Source organism: Cydia fagiglandana, chromosome 21 (genome assembly GCF_963556715.1).
Source record: "Cydia fagiglandana chromosome 21, ilCydFagi1.1, whole genome shotgun sequence".
NCBI lineage: Eukaryota > Metazoa > Arthropoda > Insecta > Lepidoptera > Tortricidae > Cydia > Cydia fagiglandana.
Window position 1 is genome coordinate 12,659,290 of NC_085952.1, and position 24,755 is coordinate 12,684,044.

The 24,755-nt window shown below is 39.4% G+C and overlaps 1 protein-coding gene across 1 annotated transcript in view; it reads left to right on the plus strand.

Moving 5' to 3' along the window:
* Positions 1 to 24,755, plus strand: part of LOC134675256 (cGMP-specific 3',5'-cyclic phosphodiesterase-like) — a 72,058-nt gene that overhangs the window by 31,676 nt on the left and 15,627 nt on the right. The window contains exons 2-7 of the mRNA XM_063533475.1: positions 4,988 to 5,104; positions 10,489 to 10,606; positions 19,675 to 19,801; positions 23,148 to 23,266; positions 23,861 to 24,126; positions 24,423 to 24,599. Of these exons, the coding sequence (XP_063389545.1) occupies positions 4,988 to 5,104; positions 10,489 to 10,606; positions 19,675 to 19,801; positions 23,148 to 23,266; positions 23,861 to 24,126; positions 24,423 to 24,599 (924 nt within the window). The remainder of the gene's footprint in view (positions 1 to 4,987; positions 5,105 to 10,488; positions 10,607 to 19,674; positions 19,802 to 23,147; positions 23,267 to 23,860; positions 24,127 to 24,422; positions 24,600 to 24,755) is intronic.

The window sequence follows — 24,755 nt, forward strand, 5'->3', positions numbered from 1 at the left end:
GACACACCATGTATAATTACTATCCAGCTGCGTGGTCCGATATGACGGTCGACAATGAATTTTAACTCCTATAACTAAAACAGAACAGAATAGAAACAGAACAAGACAGAACACGTGTAAGAAAGAAAGAGATAAAGTTTTGTTCACAAGAGAGAGACTTCACAAATATTACTTCATGATTCAGAAATAGTTCTTTTTGTTCGCAAATATTTCATTTTATTCACAAATATTTCTTTTTGAATTATGTCCTCTTAGTTTTAAAACTTGAATCGAATTTACTAACGTACGGAGATAAATTATAAACCTATAGTTAGCAAAGCTATAGCCTTTGCCAGGCGTGGCTCACTCCGCGATTTCCTCGCTTTGCTACATGTAGCTAAAAGTACATCCGTTCGACCCCAATTTTGGGGTTAGCCATAAGCCGCGCACGGCGCTGTCGCCACCTAGTGGCCATATCCGTGCTGATGGTGACAGACGCGTTTTGTTAGAGAGTGAGTCTTCTGTACCTAGTACTATTATTTATTCTGTGCCTTTGCTGGCCTAGCCTGGCGCCAGGCAAAAAGGCTATAACGGCTAAAATATCCATTTGAAGATCCATCCATTATTCAAAAGTATCAATCTCAATTAGCACGCACGTTTTCCTAACTGAAGGGCAAACCGGGTCGTCTCAGGGTTAAATAAAAATATGCCTTCCGACTTAGAAGTTATGATATCGTTTTGCTCTCTAGAGAACGGATTAATTTGTTCTTAACGTAGAAAGGGTTAGTCGATGTTCCGACTGAGGGATGAAAGAAGTTATAAGTAATGACATTAGAACTGATACTCTGATAGCCTCCTAAGGCCCAACGCTTAAGTGGCTCCTGTGGTGTTGCTTATGTCCATGGGCGACGATGACCGCTTCCCATCAGGCGGCTCGTCTGCTCGTTTGCTGACTATTACATTAAAAAAAAAAGGTTCTATTGGTATTTATACCCCTATATTCTATACAGGATGTGTCTGACCATGGGGCTTTAAATCCAGGGCTCGATTCTACTCGATAAACTGAGCTACTTTTATTATGGCACCAACCCCGAAATCCCGAAAAAAATGTTTTACTTTTTCATACATTTTGGCTGATTAGATGTCGATGTTTTCTATGGAAAAGCCAAAAAAATTTCCCCGATTTCAGGGTTGGTCCCATACTAAAAGTAGCTCAGTTTAGCGAGTAGAATCGAGCCCTGGATTTAAAGCCCGATGGTCAGTAACACCCTGTATATACACCTATATTCATCAGTTCGATTAAAATTAAACCATATTCAATTGGAACACAATTGCATTTCATTTGTTTCGCCAAATTTTCAAACAAATTAAAATCAACTCTATTCCCTGCATTACAGGCTCAAACTTCAGTGGCATATTTTGGGTTTTTCATTTGTATGGGTAGGAGGATAGTGTCTAGGCCGCAATACGAGGGCGATCACAACAGTGACCCAATTAACTGACACATTTTAGACTTTATCGCCTTACAGTAAGGTCTACGAATGGTTAGTTAAATGTAGCATTATTTAAAGTAGAAACACTACTTTATAAATTATTAACAAATCTTTGATAGTTTTCACAGAGGTGTTAAAAAAAAGAAAAACAAAGTCTTGTAATAATTACGAAATCGTAATTATGAAAACGAACGAAAGGAAAGCATATGGGTCGATCAACTATTTCTTGCTGTTATTCTGTCCCATCTGACAGGAGACAATCGGCTCGATTCGGGAAATGAGTAAGAGATGCACTAGATACGAAATACTAAAGATATACTAAAGATGGGATGGAGTAAAGTTATGTGACGTTCCACGGCAAAAGATACCTTATGGCGGCTGGCGCCGCGATTCGGGAAATTAATTAGAGATTCACTAGATATGAAATAGTAAAGTTATGTGACGTTCCACGACAAAAGGTACCTTAAGGCGGCTGGCGCTTACGGGCATAACGCCGCAATAATATTGGAGCGACGTTAATAATCGTAAGCGCCAATCGCCATAATTACCTTTATCCGTGTGGGACGTCACATATCTTTACTATATCGTATAATATAGTAGAGAGAATAGTAGGTACCTAGCATAATTTGTTAGAAGAGCTGCTGTACCATGTTCTACAAACGGGCTTGGTAGATGTCCCATTATGGAAAGGCCTTATAACTACCAATATATTCAAGTTTCGTTCATTTAAATACGAAAAAAATTGTAAGTATTGTAAGAGCGACCCAGGAGTCCATAACCATGTCGACTAGTGATAAGGAACAGTTAATTCACCAATGGACAAATTACAATTTTGACGATAATGTTAAGTTTTAAAATCGTACTCGATAAAGCGGCAGACGGCATTTTTCCTACATCAGAGAGTAAATTACCGTAAAACGGGGTGAGTAGGTTTCGCGGGGAGAGGTGGGTTATGAATGGGGAGAGAAGGTTTGAGAGTGGGGTGAGAAGCGATTTTAAGGCTACTGCTACAAAAATAATGTATTCCAATTTAAAATGGAGCTACAGTAATACGCATAATATAAAAAAAACGATCCAACAATCTTCCAAAATCACCTTTGTATGAAAAACCCTCTCACCCCAAATACGAGGCACTACGGGGTGAGGTGGGTTTTCCTCTTTATCGTCAAAGTTATGAAATGGAACTACCCAAAATAAAATACAAACTAAAATACAAACGTCCGAACCACTTATTATATACACCATTCAGTTTTCACATGTAAAAATAAAATTTTATCGAGGTTTGAAAGTCAAATTTCACCCAACTCACTCACCCCATTTTACGGTATATAAAGTGTCTCCCAATTAGCATCTAAAGACATTTTGATTCGCTCCCTTTCTAGTTTCAATTACCTTTTGGCAACTTCAAAGGATATTTTCTCCAGGGTTAAAAGGGAAAAGGGGTAAATGAATAATTTGATTTCTAAGGTTAGAAGAGGTTTTCTTACTTTTAAATGAATTTATTGATTGGCGAATAACTGAGACAAAGGGTAGGTAATGTTGAATAATGTTTTTTTTTTTTTTTTCTGTCAGAGTTATTTAGATAAAATATTTAGAAATATTTAGAGTTATTTGAATAAAACCGGGCAAGTGCGAGTCGGACCCGAGCACGAAGGGTTCCGTACCATAATGAAAAAAAAAACGGAAAAAAATGCAAAAGAAACGGTCACCCATCCAAGCACTGACCACGCCCGACGTTGCTTAACTTTGGTCAAAAATCGCGTTTGTTGTATGGGAGCCCCATTTAAATCTTTATTTTATTCTGTTTTTAGTATTTGTTGTTATAGCGGCAACAGAAATACATCATCTGTGAAAATTTCAACTGTCGAGCTATCACGGTTCGTGAGATACAGCCTGGTGACAGACAGACGGACGGACGGACGGACGGACAGCGAAGTCTTAGTAATAGGGTCCCGTTTTACCTTTTGGGTATGGAACCCTAAAAAGCACATCAGCTATAAGAATGTTGACATCATAGCAACTTTTTCAACGAGGCGAGAGAAAACTTAAAAGCTTCTTTGAGTAAATATAAACAAACAACAACAATCCGATCGCTGTCAACTAAAAATATAATTTAGTCTCAAAGTAGACTTCACAAACTCTACACCTTATAGTTCGTTTTTTTAGCATTAGAAATTAGATACACAATCTTGATGTGTCTTTTAATTGAAAAACACATTTTAAAAATAAGTTACGGCAAATATGTAACAATTATGAATCTAATACGATCATTTATATTCTTCTGCTTTCATATGTAATAGTTTTTGAATTCAATTAAATGACATGTCAAGATCACTTACCTTCTTTCAAGTTCTTTCTAATGCTAAAAAAACGAACTATAGTCAAAAAAATTGGCGGTTTCGTTACTACAAGTACTTTTACAGTATATGGTGCCAATTTACAGTGCGGTAACTAGCACTATACGAGTATACGTGCGTATCGTATGTAGAAAATATAAAGGGCCATATTCCTTCTTCCTGGCGTTATCCCGGCATTTTGCCACGGCTCATGGGAGCCTGGGGTCCGCTTGACAACTAATCCCATGATTTGACGTAGGCACTAGTTTTTACGAAAGCGACTGCCATCTGACCTTCCAACCCAGAGGGGAAACTAGGCATTATTGGGATTAGTCCGGTTTCCTCACGATGTTTTCCTTCACCGAAAAGGACTGATGGCAAATAACAAATGATATTTCGTACATAAGTTCCGAAAAACTCATTGGTACGAACCGGGGTTTGAACCCGCGACCTCCGGATTGAAAGTCGCACGCTCTTACCGCTAGGCCAGCAGCGCTGGCCATATTATGTACTGTAAAACGTTGTAGGTACTAACACGTGCGAAAAGGTAATTCGCAACTCGTGTCGATTTAAAACACTCCCTTCGATCGTGTTTTATTTTATCGGCACTCGTTGCGAATTTCCTACTTTTCGCACTTGTATTATAATGTCCTATTGTAGAAAAGTACATAATGAAAAGCGTGTACCCCGTGTACCTACGTATAATATGTTGCCACGCCCTTGTAGGGTCCATGCTGTACTGAATTAAACTTAAACACCTGTAAAACACCATGGATGCATCGAATAAATGATTTTGATTATGATTACATTTCTCCCCTTTACGCCCCTCCCTGCATGTGACGGTATCATTATTATAGCAACATTTTACATGAAAATTGCTCTTAGCTTTATTTGACGTTCATAAGCGCATTGTAATATCCTCCTAAGGCCTAGCCATACAAATGAAAACCCCAAAATTTTCCATTTAAATTTGAACCTTTAGTACAGGGAATTGAGTTGGTTTTTATTTGTTTGAAAATTTAAGGAAACAAAAGAAATGCAACTCTGTTCCAATTGAATATGGTTAAAATCTCATCGAACTGAAGAAGTACTATGGGCCTGAGGAGATACGCCTACTTGAATAATAAACTATCTTTACCTTAAGTTGTAAACCATACATAACTTGAACTATCTTTTCAGAGATCGCGGTCTCCAAGCGGCTCAGCAGCTCAGAGGCAGCTGGAAGAGGCGGATCTGTTCATGGACCTGATCAAGGACGTCGCCAACGAGTTGGATATCAACGTGTTATGTCACAAGGTAATATTTTTCTTAGCCCGTGTCCCACTGCTGGGCAAAGGCTTCTCCCCTTGATCGCCACAACTCCTGTTGTTGTGCTTTTTCAGGCCAGTTACTTATGAAGGTGTCTAAGTTGTCCCGCCATCTCCGTCTGGGCCTGCCACGTCCGCGTTTTGCGGCATCCACTTGGTGGCTATACTAGCCCACCTATCCGTATCTACATGCAGTGGCATAATTATACATAAGACAGAAAATATTACTTGTTCTGTGACACATAACTAGAGTTTATACTGAGCAACTTTTACTATGGGACCAACCCCGAAATCGGGAAAAAAAAGCTTGGCTGTTTCATATATTTAGCTGGTCCATTTTTTTGTGATTTCGGGGTTGGTCCCATAGTAAAAGTTGCTCAGTATAATCCCAAAACCTCCCTGGCTACGGGAATGCAGTTATTTTTAGCCACCGTGTATACAAGATTGTGGAAACTGAAATGGAATGAAATTTTACATAAATACCTTAAAACTAGCATACATATTATAAAAATATATTTAAAAAAACTAAATACTACAAATCACATTATGGCTGCGATGCATTACGCAACATCGCAGTGTCAGGGAGGGCCGCGGAACCGCCGAAACTTGACACCCTTCGGCCAAATCTCCTCCTTGGTGAACGTCGCTAGATGGTCAGTCGGAACGCTCAGCACAAACGAATGACTGTCAAGCAGGTACCTAATTGTTCCAAATAATCATTAATAGAAGACATTAGATCGTTCCCGTTTATATATCGCGCGGAGGACGTTTACGCCGCTTAGCTCAGAAGGTTTACGAGGGCGCTTGTAACTTTAGCTGTAAACGGTAAAATTGAACAAGTTTATGCTCGAGTACGCAGATTACAGCCCATAGGATAGGGCATTAAGGGCATTAAATAAGCGCTGGTGGCCTAGCGGTAAGAGCGTGCGACTTTCAATCCGGAGGTCGCGGGTTCAAACCCCGGCGCGTACATTGGTACGATTGGTGGTTTCGTACATAAGTTCCGAAAAACTCATTGGAGTTTTTCGGAACTTATGTACGAAATATCATTTCATATTTGCCAGTCGCTTTTCGGTGAAGGAAAACATCGTGAGGAAACCGGACTAATCCCAATAAGACCTAGTTTCCCCTCTGGGTTGGAAGGTCAGATGGCAGTCGCTTTCGTAAAAACTAGTGCTTACGTCAAATCATGGGATTAGTTGTCAAGCGGACCCCAGGCTCCCATGAGCCGTGGCAAAATGCCGGGATAACGCGAGGAAAATGATGATGAGGATAGAGGGCATTAAGGATGACTCACGCTAGACCAGGTCGGGGCTCGGGAGCCGATTTTTGAATTTCAATCGCTCGATTTCGTCACTCGAAAATCGGTCAAAAACGGCTTAAATACTAATTTTTGAAATAAAAGCGATAGAAATTGGGAATTGAGTGGTATTAACCACTCGTTTTCAATTCTATTACATACCTAGTACCTAGAATTTAAATGCCTAGTAGTGGAGATATTATAGAACGAAATACACGTAATCAAATCATAAATCGCCCAGGCCGGAGCTTCCGGCGCTTCATTTTCTATGGAAGCATCGATCACCGATGAGCCGCCATAGAAAATGACATGTCGGATGCCTTGGCCCGGTCCCGGCCCGGTCTAGCACGAGTCATCCGTTAAATACCTACTCCTCAGGCAAAGGGCGCCGTCTTCAAAAAAAATATCATAGCTGTAAGGTTGTTTTCAGGACAATCACGGGTCCCAGAATAAAATATTTAAGCCCCAGGTGAAGTGACCGTTGTGCACGGTAATCACCACTACGACCGTAATCAAGATCGTATCAGACAAATCTTGGCATTGAAACACGGCATCTAGTGGGATACAATGTAAGGAACATTAAAAAGTATTTATCCTGTAGCCGCCCAGAGACCTATAAACAGGCCTCCTGTTCTATTCTAATTCGAACTTTATGTTGACAAAATAAAATTTCATTTTGCTTGGCAAGGTCTGACGTATGGGCGGCTAGAGGTTAAATTTGACTAAACCGTTGTTTTATAACTCGTTACCTCTGCTCCGTTTTAACTTTGCCCGGGGCTGGCTTCCACGTGCCAAAACATTGTCGTTGTCTTTATATTATCTCCGTTTTGAAGTGTTTAAAAACTGTTTAGGAAGCGAATTGTTTATTGGAGAGAAGATAAACTGGGTGACAAAGTGCGGAGTGTGAGTACGTTGCTAAGGGCGAATTAAAACATTTTCATCGTAATTAAATTACATGATTTCTCAAATGTTGACAAGCATATGTAGTAAGTAAGGGCATGCATAATACATACTTACACAATTTTATTGTTCTATAAAACGATTCCATTCTAGAAGAGCTACGCATAAACCGCCGGCTGTCGACCATATGTCAAGACCGCAACCTTGCATATTTTGGCCACCTCTCACGACGTTCTCCTGATAGCCTAGAAATGACGACTATGACGGGCAAAGTTGAGGGCCAGAGGACTCGCGGCAGACCACCCGCTAGATGGAGCGCACAAGTCACTACACCGCTGCATCTACATCTGCAGGAAGCCGTATATATGGCGGGTGACAGAGGCCTATGGAAGAGACTGGTCAGCAACATTAGGACATGATGTCACGATCCTCAGCATTGAGGGAACGACTGATGATGATAAAACGATAGGAAAGTTAGGTTATGTTTCAAACACTTTTTAAGTATGCCACATTTATCTGTCAATCGAATTGCTATTTTATAGTAATCTAGGATAGTTATATAAAATGAATACATAGTAATCTAGGATATAAAACAGTGCATAACCATTATACACGAGTATTAGTCCTTATGTCATAATAAAATTCATAAAAGCGCAGAGAATCTGTATGCGGCCGGCGTTCGCAAATAGCCAATTAAATCAATGACGCTACGTGCGCCACAATCGGATTTAAATGTCTGCGGCAGCTCCTATGTCAGTTTAACTTAATAATGTATGATTTAAAGAGGCTATATTTATAGGTAAGCGGTGGTGGCCAAGTGGATACGACGATGACGCCCGACTTTCAATCCGGAGGTCGCGGGTTCAAATCCTGGCTCGTACCAATGAGTTATTCGGAACTTATGTCACAGAATAAATAATAGTACTAGGTACAGAAGACTCACTCTCTAACAAAACGCGTCTGTTACGATCAGCACAGATATGGCCGCTAGGTGGCGAAAGCGCCTTGCGGCTTATGGCAAACCTCAAAATTGGGGTCGAACGGATTTACTTTTAGCTACCTGTAGCAAAGCGACGAAATCGCGGAGTGAGCCACGCCTGCTTATGTACGAAATATCATTTGATATTTACCACTAGCTTTTCGGTGAAGGAAAACATCGTGAGGAAACCTGCATAGATCTGCGAAGGATTTCAAAGGTGTATGTGAAATCCCCAATCCGCATTGGTCTAGCGTGGGGACAATAGCCCAAGCCTTCTTGCGCATGAGAGAAGGCTCCAGGCTCCCAGCAGTGGGACGTATATAGGCTGAGTTATTATTATTTATTGGTATGTCAGCAGTTAAAAGCTTATGTACGGAATATCATATGATATTTACCTGTTGCTTTTCGGTGAAGAAAAAGTCATTCTCGGATAGATGGCACCACACCTTTGGCCTATGCTCTAGGTATATATATCTATCTTAGTTCAGCAGCCTATGCAGTGAGGAGAATCAAACAGCTGACAAACGTAGAGACGGCCAGGCTGGTATACTTTAGTTACTTCCATAGTGTTATGTCTTATGGAATTCTGTTGTGGGGAAAAGCGGCAGATATTCAGACAATATTTGTGCTGCAAAAACGTGCTGTATGTTCCATCTATGGACTGGGCGCTCGAGTATCCCTAAGAGAGAAATTCAAAGAAGTTAACATTCTTACCGTTGCATCTCAATACATACTAGAGAATATTATGTATGTTCGGAAAAACATCCACGAATTCAAGGTTAACAGTGATATCCATAACTATAACACTAGAAACAAACATAAACTTGCTGTGCCCGCCCACCGCCTCCGTAAGGTTAGTACGTCTTTCGTCGGGAACTGTACACGTTTTTATAACAAAGTCCCCACTGATGTAGTGAATTTACCACTTCACAAATTTAAGTCGCACATTAAGCACTCCTTGTTACGTAAGGCGTACTACACTGTAAATGATTTTATAAACGATAGAGATGCTTTTAAGCCGGTAGCTTGATTTCATTAGTATAATAAGAATTAAATCAATATTGTTTTTTTTTTACATTGTGAATTAAATATGCTAGTGTCCAGTAGAATTGACACATGAGACAATGATGTTCTCGCTTGATTATATTGTTTAATTTAATTTTAGTTTTGGACACTTGGAGACCTTATACATCTCTAAGTACATATTTATTTATTTGATTATTATTTTTGATTGTACATACTTACCTATATTTTTAATGTTTCTGACACTTAGAGACCTTTACATCTCTAAGTCAACTTAGGCTAGTAATTATGTGAAGCTATATTACTGTCTTTTTATGTAACATATGAGCACAAAATGCCGTGTCTTACAGCTACATGTTATTACTATTTTAATATTAATATAGGCCGGTAGCTTGAACATGTCATGCTCGCTTAAAAGTCTTTGCTTACGGTGGCGTTGTTGATCGGGTCGCCACTTTCCCGAATGAAGGTTGAGGGAGGCGATGGCTGAGATACGCGTCATACTCGTGAACGGGTGCTGTTTGTGGAGACTGGTCTGTTAAGCTAACACGAGCTATTATACTTAGTAACTTTTATTAATTAATTACAGTGAGACGCCTCATTCTGTTCTCGTATGTTTCTTTTCTTTTAATGAATGTATTAATTATACAGGATATTGACTCTTGGAGACCCTATACATCTCTAAGGATAACTTGATAAACTATATAATCTTATAGTTCTGACACCTAGAGACATTTACACCTCTAAATATTATAGATTTTTTTTTGTGTGTGTTTTTTTATCTGTATTTTGTATGTAATTCGACATTAAGAGACCATATACATCTCTTAGTAATTGTAATACGTTAGATTGAATTGTTAGTTTTATTTTATAAAATTGTTGATGTTATTATTTTTGCTTTTATGTAAATTCAATGTTGACGTGTAAAAGTGCCCTTGTGGCCTATTTGCTGAATAAATGTTGATGTTGATGATGTTGATGTTGATGTATCCGATGGCGTTGACACCGTTTGATATTTACACATATCAGTGAAAGAACATTTTTAGTTTTAATTGTGTGTCGATAGATGGCAGTAAATTTACTGTGACTACAAAATTTACTAGGACAGTAACCCTCATATTATGTATTCTCTTTTCCCACACGTTTTAATTTAATATTTTCTTCCTTCCAGATCCTAGTGAACGTGTGTCTACTAACGTCGGCCGATCGCGGCAGTTTGTTCCTGGCCAAAGGCACGCCCCCCAACCGCTACCTTCAAGCTAAGCTGTTCGACGTCACGAGAGACACAGGTACTTAACTCTCTCTCTCTCTCTCTCTCTCTCTCTCTCTCTCTCTCTCTCTCTCTCTCTCTCTCTCTCTCTCTCTCTCTATATATCTCTCTCGCTCTTTCGCTAGTGTGTATCTTTCTCTAGTGTTTTTACCAGTTGCGCTTTTCAACTGTTGCTTAGTTCAGGGGCCGATTTCCGTGATGGTTTTCGCTCCGCACAGTTTTCGGCGCAGGTACCTACTCTTCTGTGAGGTCATCCCTTGTAATATCATGTCAAGCTAGCACCTCAACGGGTTTTAGATTATTTTATTATTACAATATATCGTTATGACTATACGAAACGTAGTACTATAGATACTTATCTACCTTCTAGTTTTTGGTCAATCTTGTAGTTGGCTATGGAAGCCGTCTTATAGCGCCATCTAGACTTTGCATCCGCTCCACAATTACTCTTTTCTATAGAAAAACTCGCATAGATAGGTATATTTTGTAAATTATATTTAAAGCATTCTCGTACGTAAATGCTCGTGAAAAGCGCTAGAATTATCTAGATTCTAGAGCTTTCCGACTTCAACGCAAATAGAGAGAAAAATGGAAAAGCGTAGTACGTAGTGATATTGAAAATCTGCAGATAAAATAGCGTTGCATATAAATAAAGTGTTAGAACATGTGGATTTACATAATGCGACGGATACTGCATTTTCATACCATCGCCCGCACTGTTAACTGTACATCGGTGGACCTTATGTCTTTTGTAATAAGGTCCACCGGTGGACAGTCAGGAGTATTGCTGTTTGTACGAGTCACACTTGGAAATGACAAGGGCTGCTATTATTTTATCTAACATTTAACTAAATTAATAAAGGGCCGAAGGGCCTTTGTCAGCGTCAAAGTCCCGGCCATACTCGAGCCCGTCGGTTTGGCTAGGGACGATGGCAAGAGGCCCGACGGTATGACGTTGGTGCCTTGGAAGATGGGACGGCCTCTAGTCTGGGATGCCACATGTGTTGACACCCTCGCGCCGTCCCACCTTCCAGGCACCAGCAGAGATGCTGGTCATGCCGCGTCCATGGCAGAAGACCTCAAACGCCGCAAATATGCCACCCTTGGCAGTAGTTATATTTTTGAGGCGTTTGGGGTCGAAACGCTGGGGCCGTGGGGGCCAAGCGCGCGCCGTATATACAGGGCCTTAGCGGAGCGCCTTATAGATGCCGCAGGAGATCAGAGGACTGGCCAGTATTTTGCTCAACGCATAAGTATTGCCATACAACGTGGCAATGCGGCCAGCCTTCTGGGCACACTGCCCATCGGCAGTGACTTGGGGGACGTTTTTTATTTATAGGCTTTTTATTTTAAGTTTATTTAGTTTAGAGATAGTTTGTATTATTATTTGTAAGCTAATTTAATGTTTTATATTTACTTAATAGTGATAAATAAATATTTGTAAAATTAATAAATAATATCAATATCAGGGAGATCGAGCTTTGCTCGGAAAAGACGTGAAAACTCAAAAATGCGCGTATTTCCAGAGATAAGACCTAGCAGCTAAATCGATTTATCGCCCCCGAAAACCCTCATACCTATAGCAATTTTCATCGAAATACGAAATATCATTTGATATTTACCAGGTACTTTTCGGTGAAGGAAAACATCGTGAGGAAACCGGCCTAATCCCAATAAAGCCTAGTTTCCCCTCTGAGTTGAAAGGTCAGATTGCAGTCGCTTTCGTAAAAACTATGTCAAATCGTGGGATTAGTTGTCAAGCGGACCCCATCAGGCTCTCATGAGCCGTGGCGAAATGCCGGGAAAACCCTCATATAGCAATTTTCATCGAAATCCGAGCCGTTTCCGATATCCCCGAAATATTATATATAAATAAATATACAAGAATTGCTCGCTTAAAAGTATTATTGTATCTTTCATTTATTTTCACATTACCGCCCACAACTCCCAGGTATTAGCGAACCAAAACCACTGTTTTGATTCATCCAGTTCCCGGAACTTATACATCACGGCCGCCATTACTCAGTCTGTTTACCAAACAAGCAGCGCTTATTTCATAGCTTGACGGGGGTGGAAGTGTTTTGGTTCTTTTTTGGCACGTTTTTATTATCGGGTTTCTATGGCACGTGTATCATCATCTCAGCCATAACACGTCCACTGCTGAACATAGGCCTCCCCCTTGTTATGGGGGGGTGAATGCCATAATCGCCACGCTTGGCAGGCGGGTTGGCGATCGCAGTCGTGTACACCGAATTTGAGGGACGCTGCTGCCCGTACACCGGTGGTCTTGGACGTAGTTTTAGGACATACCCGGGTCCCGGGTCCGGGGCACGTGTATACGTCAATTTTATTTACTAATATAATCGTATACAGATGTAGTGCATAATTATTTTCCTTCGTATTTTCACGGAAACGAACGTGTCTTGTTATTTCAGTCAGTCTCGCGGTACAGTCACCTGCAATAATATGTTACTCTTCGAAGGCCGCAAAAATATATGACACGCTCTTATGGCTCTACAAATAAGAATGTGTCAGATATTTTTGCGGCCTTTGTTGTGTAACATATTATTGCAGGTGACTGTACATAAAGTACTGAGCAAAGCTGGGCATCTGATCTATCGTGATTTTTTCGTGACCCCCCCCCCCCCTATCGAACCTCGCGTGATTTGTGCACAAGCCCTAAGCCATAAACTTGAACAATCGTCTCGTCCCTGGCGAACAATACGCTATTACAAATTTATTGCTGTAATTTGGTCAAGGGAGACCTCACACATATTACACATACGTAGCTACTCAGGTGCTAAAAGTTATGTCAATCTCAAGAAGTTAATTCAAACTGACAATGTCTAAATAATGTCAGTTTTCCGTGCGTCTCGCTCGTGTTAATACATGTATGGATAAGTATGAGCGAAATGCACGCACAATTGACATCATTTAGATACCTATTATTTTAATGTCACAATGTAAGTTTGAATTGGTCTCCAAATCAAGTTTAATCGGTTTGCGACTGCTTCAAGAAGAGATGAACACCTACTGTAAATTTCATTCGATAAGTTGGCGTAAGTGAGAAAAATAATAGAAGGTTTTTTTTTACTGTAATGTAATAACTTTTACTGTAATAACAGGTTATAAATTTGATCTGGATTTGTTTAGTTATGGATATGATTTATCAGTCGTTAAAAGTGACATTCAACCAGAAATGTCACTTTGACAGCAGATTTTTGATTAACGAACTGATTAACGCGAAATTTTTCAAACAAGCAAATTTTAACGAACGACGCTGTTGACAGACGAACCCTGTTGTGCAACTCCGAAATTAGTAAAGTAAAAATTTATGTACTTAATTAAAAATTATAATTTATTGTAAAATCGTTCACTGATAAACAATTAAGGATTGGCACAATAATCTTTTTATTTTCACCCTCTCGCAACGGTTGATTTTAAAACCTATAAGTCGCCCGTAACTCGTAAGTAACCCATAAAAATCTAATCGTTTGACGTTTTTTCAGGAGAGAACAACGCTATATATATTCATTTACCACTTGTACGTTCGTACGGTCGCAGTCTTAAAATTGATGACCAATTTGAGTTTGAAGCAAATTTTGTCGTTTAATACTTAGATATGCTATAAAATGTCCAATATACATTGAATCTGCTTACAGTCAGTTGTTTTGAACTTGCTTCACTTCCCTTTTCACTTACTTCCTTTTAACAGCGTACCGTAAAACGGGGTGAGTAGGTTTCGCGGGGAGAGTTGGGTTATGAATGGGGAGAGAAGGTTTGAGAGAGGGGTGAGAAGGAATTTTAAGGCTAATACTGCTACAAAAGAAATGTATTCCAATTTTAAATGGGGCTATAGTAATACACATAATAAAAAAAATCGATCCAACAATCTTCCAAAATCACCTTTGTATGAAAAACCCTCTCACCCCAAATACGAGGCACTACGGGGTGAGGTGGGTTTTCCTCTTTATCGTCAAAGTTATGAAATGGAACTACCCAAAATAAGATACAAACTAAAATACAAACGTCCGAACCACTTATTATATACACCATTCAGTTTTCACATGTAAAAATAAAATTTTATCGAGGTTTGAAAGTCAAATTTCACTCAATTCACCCCATTTTACGGCATTTTACTGGATTTTAAGGTTTTATTCCGTGTAGCAATAAAACGTCCGTAAAATAAAATAAAGGTTGCAAATAACTTTTTATTACAGACGGAATTAGAAATCAAAATGCGCAATTATAAAGTACGAGGTGAATAAAACAATGATGGGCCAATAAAGTTTTCGATATTTACTTTTCATCTGTTTATTTATTTCACAAATGAACAAACGGCCAAGCCATTTTTACTAGGAAACTTTATAGGATCAAACTGGGACTCGTAAAGGTAGAACTTATATTATTTTTATTTATTTGCAAAATTATATTTTACGTGAGGAATGTGATGATAGTCGGTATTTAATCGTAATTCGAGAAACATACTATAACATGGTCATACCTACCCTCTGTTCCTCAGCCACTCAATTTATTACCTATTCGATAAAATTAGGAACCGAAAGATACCAGTTTTTCGTTTTGCAAGTTAAAATGAACTTACAATTTTATTCTAAAAATACTTTGAACTAAAACTTTGAAGTTTTAAATTTTATTATAATTCAACTTTTTTTTATTATTACGGGGTATATCATATGATTCATATGGCTCAACATCTTTTTTATTATTGACTAGATCTAGAACATAGTTATACCAAAGATTATATATTATACCTATAACTCCGTAACTAAATTATCTTTGTTTATAAGTATAGTTACGCGTCTTTATGTATCAAGTTTTTCGAGGACGGTCCCTTTGCTACAATGTTGTTACAGGCAAGATCTATCTCAGTACCTATTTATACCTGTACCCCTAAGCTGTACCCTGTACTTACCTACATATACATGAGTAAAATCCTTAAGGGGTATCCAGACGGGTATCCGACATCTAGCGTCCACACGTACACAAATTAAATCACCAATTTGCATTCTACTATATGAAAATTGGCATTTTTGTGTCCGCACCTGCTGATGTGATCGAGGAATCAAATTGGTATTTGCGTCCGCACGGCCCTGTTCGATCGGAGAATTTCATCAGATTGGCGAAAAATTGTCTCGTCTGGATACAACTTTAAGCTTTCAACAAAACAAAAGCCCTGTAACAACAAAAACGGCTTATACTCGTACTTCCACGTTGTCCGGCCCACTTTATACTGAGATTACTTTTAATCATTCCATGCTGGATTAAGACTTAAGACCGTTCTTTGTATGGTTTCATTACGTATAGTTGGTCAAACCAATTTGTCAGTCAGCAAAGACAATAAATAGTATAGAGGGCTATTGCCAAAGTAAATTTTGTACTCATGGTACATTTACTGCCATCTATCGACACACGATTAAAACTTAAAATAAAATTGAAAATGTATAAATTAATCAAAATATGTTTACGGATAAATGATTTTTAATTTTTATTATTCCATACTGACCCATGTTCTTTCACTGATATGTGTTAAAATTGTTAAATATCAAACGGTGTCGTCAACGCCATCTAGCCGAGAATAGGCCAAAGGTGTGTGCGCCATCTATTCGAGAATGACTTTTTCTTGATTTCCGAGGCACGTTTTTTTCTTAGACTTTATTTATCTTATACGGAGTTATACATATATATCTCTGTCAGTTAGTAAGAACCAGGAGAACTAGATACTCTTCGTTTTCTTTTTGGTGCTAGTACTATAATAGTGTAAGACAAAGGTCGTGTTGGCTTTGTTTAGATTAATCCGTTATGGAAGAAGTATTTATATAATCTGTGGTTATGGGAGTATTACTGGGCTATAACCGCGAAAATCGCCGCTCGCTGTCACTGTCACTTCCATATGCATTGGGACATTATAAACAGTCTGTAGTTGCGTTATGTTACAAGCATCTTCTTGTTCCTCGGTCCCTCATTGCTGAGGATCGCGACAATGTATGCTCCGTCTCCACAGTGTGCGATCATAGGCCATATGGGTCACGCACTGCATGTTGCCGCCAATCACCCTCGTCACAACGTCAGACCATCTCGTGGCTGCTTTTCCTCGCGCTCGCTTGCCTTGCCCTCTATTTGGCCCAAGATGATCTGCCTTTCTGGGTCGTGCCTTTTAGTTAGACCGCATGATATGACCAAAGAAGCTGAGTGCGCGTTTTTGACATATTGTAGAGAGCCGTGTGGTGTGGGAGCAGTTACAAGCATACATTACCTACAGTTACTTTTACTTTGACGTGCTTTATCAGATTCTCAAAATCGTGGTAGCCGTACTTATTAATTCATGCCGAAGCTACTTAAAATATTCTTGTAATATACCATCTGCAACAATAATGAGAAAAACTACTTTGTAAATACTTCTTTAACATTTTCTCGTCTCTGGTTTATGTAATGCTAGCAATATTAATGAACCACGGAGTGCTATCTCTTGCCGAAGTAAATTGGACCTTCTATCAAAATAATAAGGATTGTATTTCATTTTAGGTGCTAAGAATGTAAGCGCCTTTTCGGGGGTCTCCGTGAAAACGTTCGGTGAACCGTAGATTAGATAAACATGCCGGGGAAAAATAATTTGCCTTGTGAAGGAGTTAGGACACGCCAATGATGTATTTACCAAGTTTTATGGAATAAATGGTAAATTTTACGCTTTTAGCAGGAATTGAACCCACAACCTCCTCAATCCGTGCGTTTGCTCTTAACCAATTCAGCTACGGAAGCCTTCCAGAACCTCGCAAATCTTTCCACTCGTTCCCTTATGTATATGTCGGCGGCCGATCGTAAGATCAGGCAGATCGTGTTTCCTGTGTATTGTTTTGAGGATAGTCACATTAAACCAATATATAGGTAGGATAGGTTCGTTAGGTTGCTTCAGATGCCCGAAGGGCAAACTGCCCAGAAATAGGAGCTCCGCGTAGAGGGGCTCCGTCGACTCAGGGAAGAAGTCAAAGATTTTCACGTTTCACGATATGCCTAGAAATTTCACAATATGCCTGATCTTACGATCGGCCGCCGACATATACACGCCTTTGGGGTGGCGTTTAGCGACATCTACCGAAGACGATTACGAACTTTTATCATCGCCCACACTGTTACCTGGCAGTTCGTAAAAGACAGGTCCACCGATGGACAGTATTGTTAAAGGCTCCTCTACACGATGGGCCAACGCCGGCCACTCCAAGGGACGCATTTATGCATATTTAGAGGGAACAAGTGATATTGCTATCTCATTCTACCGCATGACTGCGTCCCTTTGAGTGGCCGGCGCTGGCCCATCGTGTAAAGGAGCCATAAGAGTGTCGCTGTTTGTACCTCCCTACCATAAGCCTTTAGGGTCAGCTTCAGCAATTTTGCACCGAACCTCGGTAACTCGAACTTCGATCACTAAGCTTTACCTAGTCTCATGAAATTGCACAATATTTGTTTCGTTCAGGGGGCCGATTTTGAATTTCGACCGCTTTTGTGTATTTGGTTCAATAATATCTCCACTACTAGGCATTTAAATTCTACTAATAGAATTGAAAACGAGTGGTCGATGCCACTCGATTCCAAATTTCTATCGCTCGTATTTCAAAAATTAGCATTTCGTCGTTTTCCACCGATTTTCGAGTGAAGAAATCGAGCGATCGACATTCAAAAATCGTTCTCCTGGCCGATAATATCCGAAATTATTCACTATGAATAATGTTTTTTGAAGACCTCGTTAAATTAGCTATCACTAACTTATAGAAAAGTTGCATTCACGCTTATCAAATTATATATCGCACAAATTTTGATAAAAGATGTAATCTACCTTTTATAATGTTTTATATATTTAAATATAATTTCTGATGAGTTTGATTTTATTTTATACTCTACTTAAAGCATTATAATTTCCCTTTCTAAATAAGTAGCCACTGTGTAGGTAAATACTTTTTAAATACTGTAAATGTAAATACTGCGTACTGAATACAAAGGACATTTATTTTATAAAAATCAAGTTACACACTTTATTTTATTCATTAAACTGTTGTAAAAGCTTTTAACCTTTTAAATCATATGCAAATGAACGAAATGAACGAACGAGCTTAAAACGGAACGTTCACTGAAAACAAACTATATTTTTTTTTAAAATCAATAAAATAATGGAAGAGGAAAAATAATGAGCAATTTTTTGCGCGTTGTACAGAGAGATTTCAGAGAACAAAGGGAGTTAAAAAAAATCCCCCAATTGTCAGAGGCTAAGCTTTATAAAAATTGGAAAACGAAAATATCGTTTTCATCACACCAGCTCGGAAAGGCTTACTTTGCACTTCAAAAACTGATAGCAAAGCTGCATTTTATTCACATGTGAGGCAAAGTAATCAAATGCAAATATTTGAACTGTTTTGTTATGTTTGCTGGTAGAATTGACTTTTAAATGATGATTTTGGATATTTAATAACATTCATTTGGATTTCACTTGGTTTGATATTTTCCATTTCGGGATGGTGCGGTGAAACATATTTTATACTCTAATGCTTAGGGGTCATCCATTAATTACGTCACACCAATTTCTAGGTTTTTTGACCCCTCCCCCCCCCTTGACACACTTGGTCACATTTGGCAAAGCCCTCCCCCCCCTAGTGTGACGTCACATTTTTTCTACGAAATCGCCAAATCGAATTAAGTAAGTACCTAAGTATTATTAATATTTATCAAAATATTTTTGACGATATAAATATTAGTAATTTTATAACCCAAAACTGCTTAGGAAAGAAAATTAAACGATTAAAAACTATTTTCGTTTTAAAAACTTGTTATTTAAATGTACAGCGAACTAAATAATTTAAATAAATTTTCGGTTACTGATGAAGTTAAAGTGACGTCACAAAGTTTGTGTCTCCCCCCTCCCCCATGTCACAATATGTCACATTTTCTTGACCCCCTCCCTCCGCCTAAACGTGTGACGTAATTAATGGATGACCACTTAGAGGATAAACAATATAATTTCACTTAAACTTGTTTAATCTCCGGAGAATTGTTAATTAAAAAAATATTTTTTATTTTCAGACTTAACCGAAGCGTTAAACACTGCACAATCGCAAGAGATCAGGATCCCCTTCGGCGTCGGAGTAGCGGGCGTGGCTGCTCAGACAAAACACCACATCAACATCAGAAACGCATACGCAGATCCCAGGTTTGTATATTATGAAACACACTCTCTGTGGTCGCTCCCTCATGACCGAGGATCGTGGTCATCGGTGGATGTGGATGCTCTACATAGGGTTGCCAGATCGGAAGGCGCTATATCGGGAAACAATATCAATTTTACGGGATTTTGTGACTTAAGTCGGGGAAAAAAATACATTCAAATTAATTTACTAATTGTATTAAAAACAATATATTTTACATTATTGGCACTACGTCAGCTCGCTCGCTCGACGACAGTACGGAACTTGAAATTATTGTTTTATAACGTGAAGCCGTTTTTCGGGACAGTTTACACTCTGTCGGGAATCGGGAACACATGCTAAAAATCGGGAGAATCCTGCCAAATCCCGACCATCTGGCAACCCTAGCTCCACACCTGGTTTTTATGATCTCCAACAGTGCCTATTCATCACGTCTCTGACGCCCGAGCAAAAGTTGGTTGAGGTTGATAGTATGAAACACACAATTGCATACAAGGTTATTATGGCTCCTCTACACGATGGGCCAGCGCCGGCCACTTCAAGGGACGCAGTCATGCGGTAGAATGAGATAGCAATATCACTTGCTCCCTCTAATGCATAAATGCGTCCCTTGGAGTGGCCGGCGCTGTCCCATCGTGTAGAGGAGCCATTAGATGGGCTACGAGAAACACCAGGGCAAAAGAAACCTCGTTAGGAATCCTCATTCTGTTCCTCATTCCCCGAGAAAAATAAACTATGTCTCTCACTCCACGTGACCTCATATCCCTTTTGGCGTCAGAATAGCGGGCGTAGATGCTTAGACAAAACGCCACATCACTGTTGTGGGGTTCCCAGGGAATCACAGGGAAGAGGTTCGCCCGCCATTATGGCGTCAGTGTGATTTACCTGAAGCTATTTTCCGTGTTTTATGTATTAAATCCTTTATTTAAGGACGTATGGTGTTTTCTCCTATAACAATATGTAGGGGAGAAGTGGCATGAAAGAGCCAGTTTTCTTTACGGAGGAAAAAATAATACTTACAAATTAAAAAATGTTATTATTTTGTTAGTAAATTATTCTTTATTTATTTGAGCATGTAATGTCGTACAAACAAATCTTTAACAATATATAAAAATCAACGAAATATGCATTTCAAAAAAATGTGTCATTTGGCTCTTTCAAAACAATTCAGTATTGAAAGAGCTGCTACAAGTTTTGAAAGAGCCGGTTCGTATTTCAACGCTTTATTAAGAAAATTATCAAAAATAATAATAAATGCGACATGAAAAAAAAACTCTTAATACAATTATAACAAATTTCTTTACGTAGTTACTAACATTTTTAAGAAAATTTTAATTCTATCAGTCATTTTAAGTAATCGTTTGTAACGCTTTAATCTTAACATAATTAATAAGTCATAGGTACATATATCTACGCGCCGGTCGCGCGCGCGCACGCGCTGCTCAACTCCCTGCTCGAGGCACAGCCGCAGTGCGATTTATTTGTGAGTGCGATGGGGCGAGTGACGATGGAATGCAAGAGGATGTTAGAAAGAGAGATGCCTAAGAGTACCATACCATAATTAATACATGTGTCTGAGCTGTATATTGTATTGTTATAAATAATGTTAAAAGTGCTTTATCTTGTTAATGTGTTCCAATTTGTGCCGCTTTGGCATTAGCTGTAAGGTGCAATTTGTTATTTGAAATAATAAATAAATAAATAAATAAATCTACTATATAACCTAACATATAGGCGGCTTTTTATTAATAACAGTCTCTAAAATAAATATAATATAATCCTTCTATCAAAACCAACATCAATAAATCTTCAGGAACTTCAAAAGTAATATTGCCAACTTTAAGCTTCAATATCTCTATTCATTAATTATAAAAATCAGACTGATAGCAACATGGAATATGTAACATATTTTTTTCATAATTAGAAACATATCTTACAAAAAAATTCAAATGCCCCTTAATACCACAAGACTCATGAGCCCAACAAAAACAGCGACTGCCTCCAACTTCAGCGACTGCCTCTTCAATTACCGATTTTTCGGGTCTTTTTCGTTTTTTTCGACCAGCGTTCTCCATAATGCAATATCTGAAGCAAATAATTTAATAACAAATTAAAAATGTGGGTGTATAGTATTATTTTATTTTATAAAAAAAATTCAAGGTTATGAAAGAGCCGGCTTTTTCAAGGCCCATTCATCCGGCTCTTTCACTACTGGATCCAGAAAAAAATATTACCTTCAAAATAACAACAAAGTCAAACCTTTTGCAGCTTAGTTTTTATGAAGCTATAAGGCCAAATATATACACAAACTGAATCTATAATCCATTTGCCTACAATTGTTAACAAAAAAATACCAAAAAACGACTTAAATGAAGCAAAAAACCTTTTGAGTGCCAAAATCTTTGAGTCGATGTACCGGCGTCTGTTGGTTTCGGCGAACTGTCAAATGTTTGTGGGTGACAGGAAATCAGTGTTGCCACCTAAAAATAATATTGCCAACCAAATTTGTTTTAAAACTACCGAAATAATGCAAATGGCTCTTTCAAAACCTGGCTCTTTCATGCCACTTCTCCCCTACATAATGATTAGACATAAAGAAAAAGTGAGAAAACTCATTGTCCCGGGCGAAACTCGAACTCGCCATTCCGGGATACCAGCCCGCCGCACTACCAACTGAGCCACCGACACCAGAGGGGTTGTAAGTGCGTTGCCTGCCTTTAAGATGGGAGTAAGTACTCTCTTTTCTTGAAGATTTTAAGGTCATATCGCTCCGGGAATACCGCAGGCGACAGTTCGTTCCACAGTTTAGATAGCTGTGCAAGGCAGGAAGTTTCTGGAGAAACGCATAGAGGACTGCCAACCATCCATAGCCATAGAAACAAATATTCATCATCATCATCATTTCAGCCTATATAGTAGTAGTAGTAGTAGTAGTAGTAAACACTTTATTGCACAAAACAAGTACATAACACAGAGAGAATACAATAAATGTGTACAAAGGCGAACTTATCCCGTATATACGTCCCACTGCTGAGCACAGGCCTCCTCTCATGCGCGAGAGGGCTTGGGCTATAGTCCCCACGCTAGCCCAATGCGGATTGGGGACTTCATATACACCTTTGAATTTCTTCGCAGATGTATGCAGGTTTCCTCACGATGTTTTCCTTCACCGAAAAGCTAGTGGTAAATATTAAATGATATTTCGTACATATAAGTTCCGAAAAACTCATTTGTACGAGCCGGGATTTGAACCCGCGACCTTCGGATTGAAAGTCGGACGTCATATCCACTCGGCCACCACTGCTTCTTGCTGCTGAAACAAATATTAAGAATATAATATTGAATTTCCAGGTTCAACAGTGAAATAGACGCCCGCACCGGTTACAAGACTGAGCTCATCCTTTGCATGCCAATCTGCAACTACGAGGGAGGGGTTGTTGGCGTCGCTCAAATCATTAATAAAACTGATGGTAAGTAAACTAATTTACCATCAACAGCTAGCAAAAATAGCAGCAGAACAGTGCTGCCACCTGTAAGTCAAAAAAGAAATTAAAAAAGATGAGAGCCATATTTTGAATACGCTCGAAAAAACGCGACATTACCTTTACGCACTGGCCACGACATCGCGTGACTTTTTTTTTTATTATGAATGGGCTTACTCATGGCCACAGACTAGCCGAGGCGTAGACGTGGCCTACGATGTAGCGAGCTCGCCCAGAAGGTGCCTGTTCACTCTTGATTTGAAGGCTCGGCTAAGACGATAACTATAGGTTGGAGCCAGACACAGCGATCGGACCTATCGTTCCCACCTGTGTTTGCCTTAGCCGAAGCCAGTCGCGCAATGTCGTGGCCAGGCCGTTAGAGGATATTGACGATGTGACAAAAATCTAAGCTACCCCTCTCCTCTGTGACCTGTGAACCTTCGTAGTATTTGGAGGAAATTGAACGGGTACGTTCGCCTACATGAGTGTGGTGCCGCCATACTTGTGTACTCTAAAATATCATCACTTGCCCCTTGGATGGACAATGGACATGTCCCGACTGATTTAATTTAAACATTCCAGGCTCCAAAGAATTCTCCCCCCGCGACGTTGAAGTCTTCCGCCGCTACCTCACCTTCTGCGGCATCGGCATCCAGAACGCCCAGCTCTTCGAGTCCTCGGTCCTCGAGTACAAGAGGAACCAGATACTCCTGGCGCTGGCTAGGAGCATATTTGAGGAGCAGAGCAACTTGGAGTGCCTGGTCACGAAGATTATGACGGAAGCGAGGGATTTGCTGAAGTGTGATCGGTGTGCTGTCTTCATTTTGGATACGGATCATTGTGAATCTGTGAGTGTTTTGATTTGATTTTCATATAGTATGTAGAATCTATGAGACCCTGGTAAAAGGTAAACCGATAATCTGGTCAAGATATGGAACCGTTGGATGAGGGCAGAACAAGACCAAGAAAATAGAAAAAGAGTGAAAATAACTTGCAATAACGAATTTTCTTTAATCCGAGATCTAAGAAAAAGCCTGTTGAAGAGTTTTTCATTGTAAGAGTACTATTAACAAGTTACATTAGGTACACTCATTCCACAAAAAAAAAACAATTTTAAACAAATATCTACTTACTTCTTTTTCAGAGTCATTTGGAGCGCATAGTCCAAAGGCCTGGCGGAGAGCGCTCCACGACCCTCGCTCTTCCGCCACCAGCGCCCACCAGGTTCCACACACTCTTCGAACTTGGAGCCAAGCAGTCCAGAACCACATTAACACCAAGACACGACTACCAGTCTACATTAGCCTGCATTGCTTTAGCGGTAAGAAGAACACCTCTCCTAAACTATTATTTTATGACACATTTACTCAGTTAACGTTCTCGAAGTGCGTCATGGGCAGTTGTATGTCCAAGCAACAAGTTAACGAAGTTGACACGGGCCGCACTTTGTTCTTATTTATTTATCAAATATTGTCGT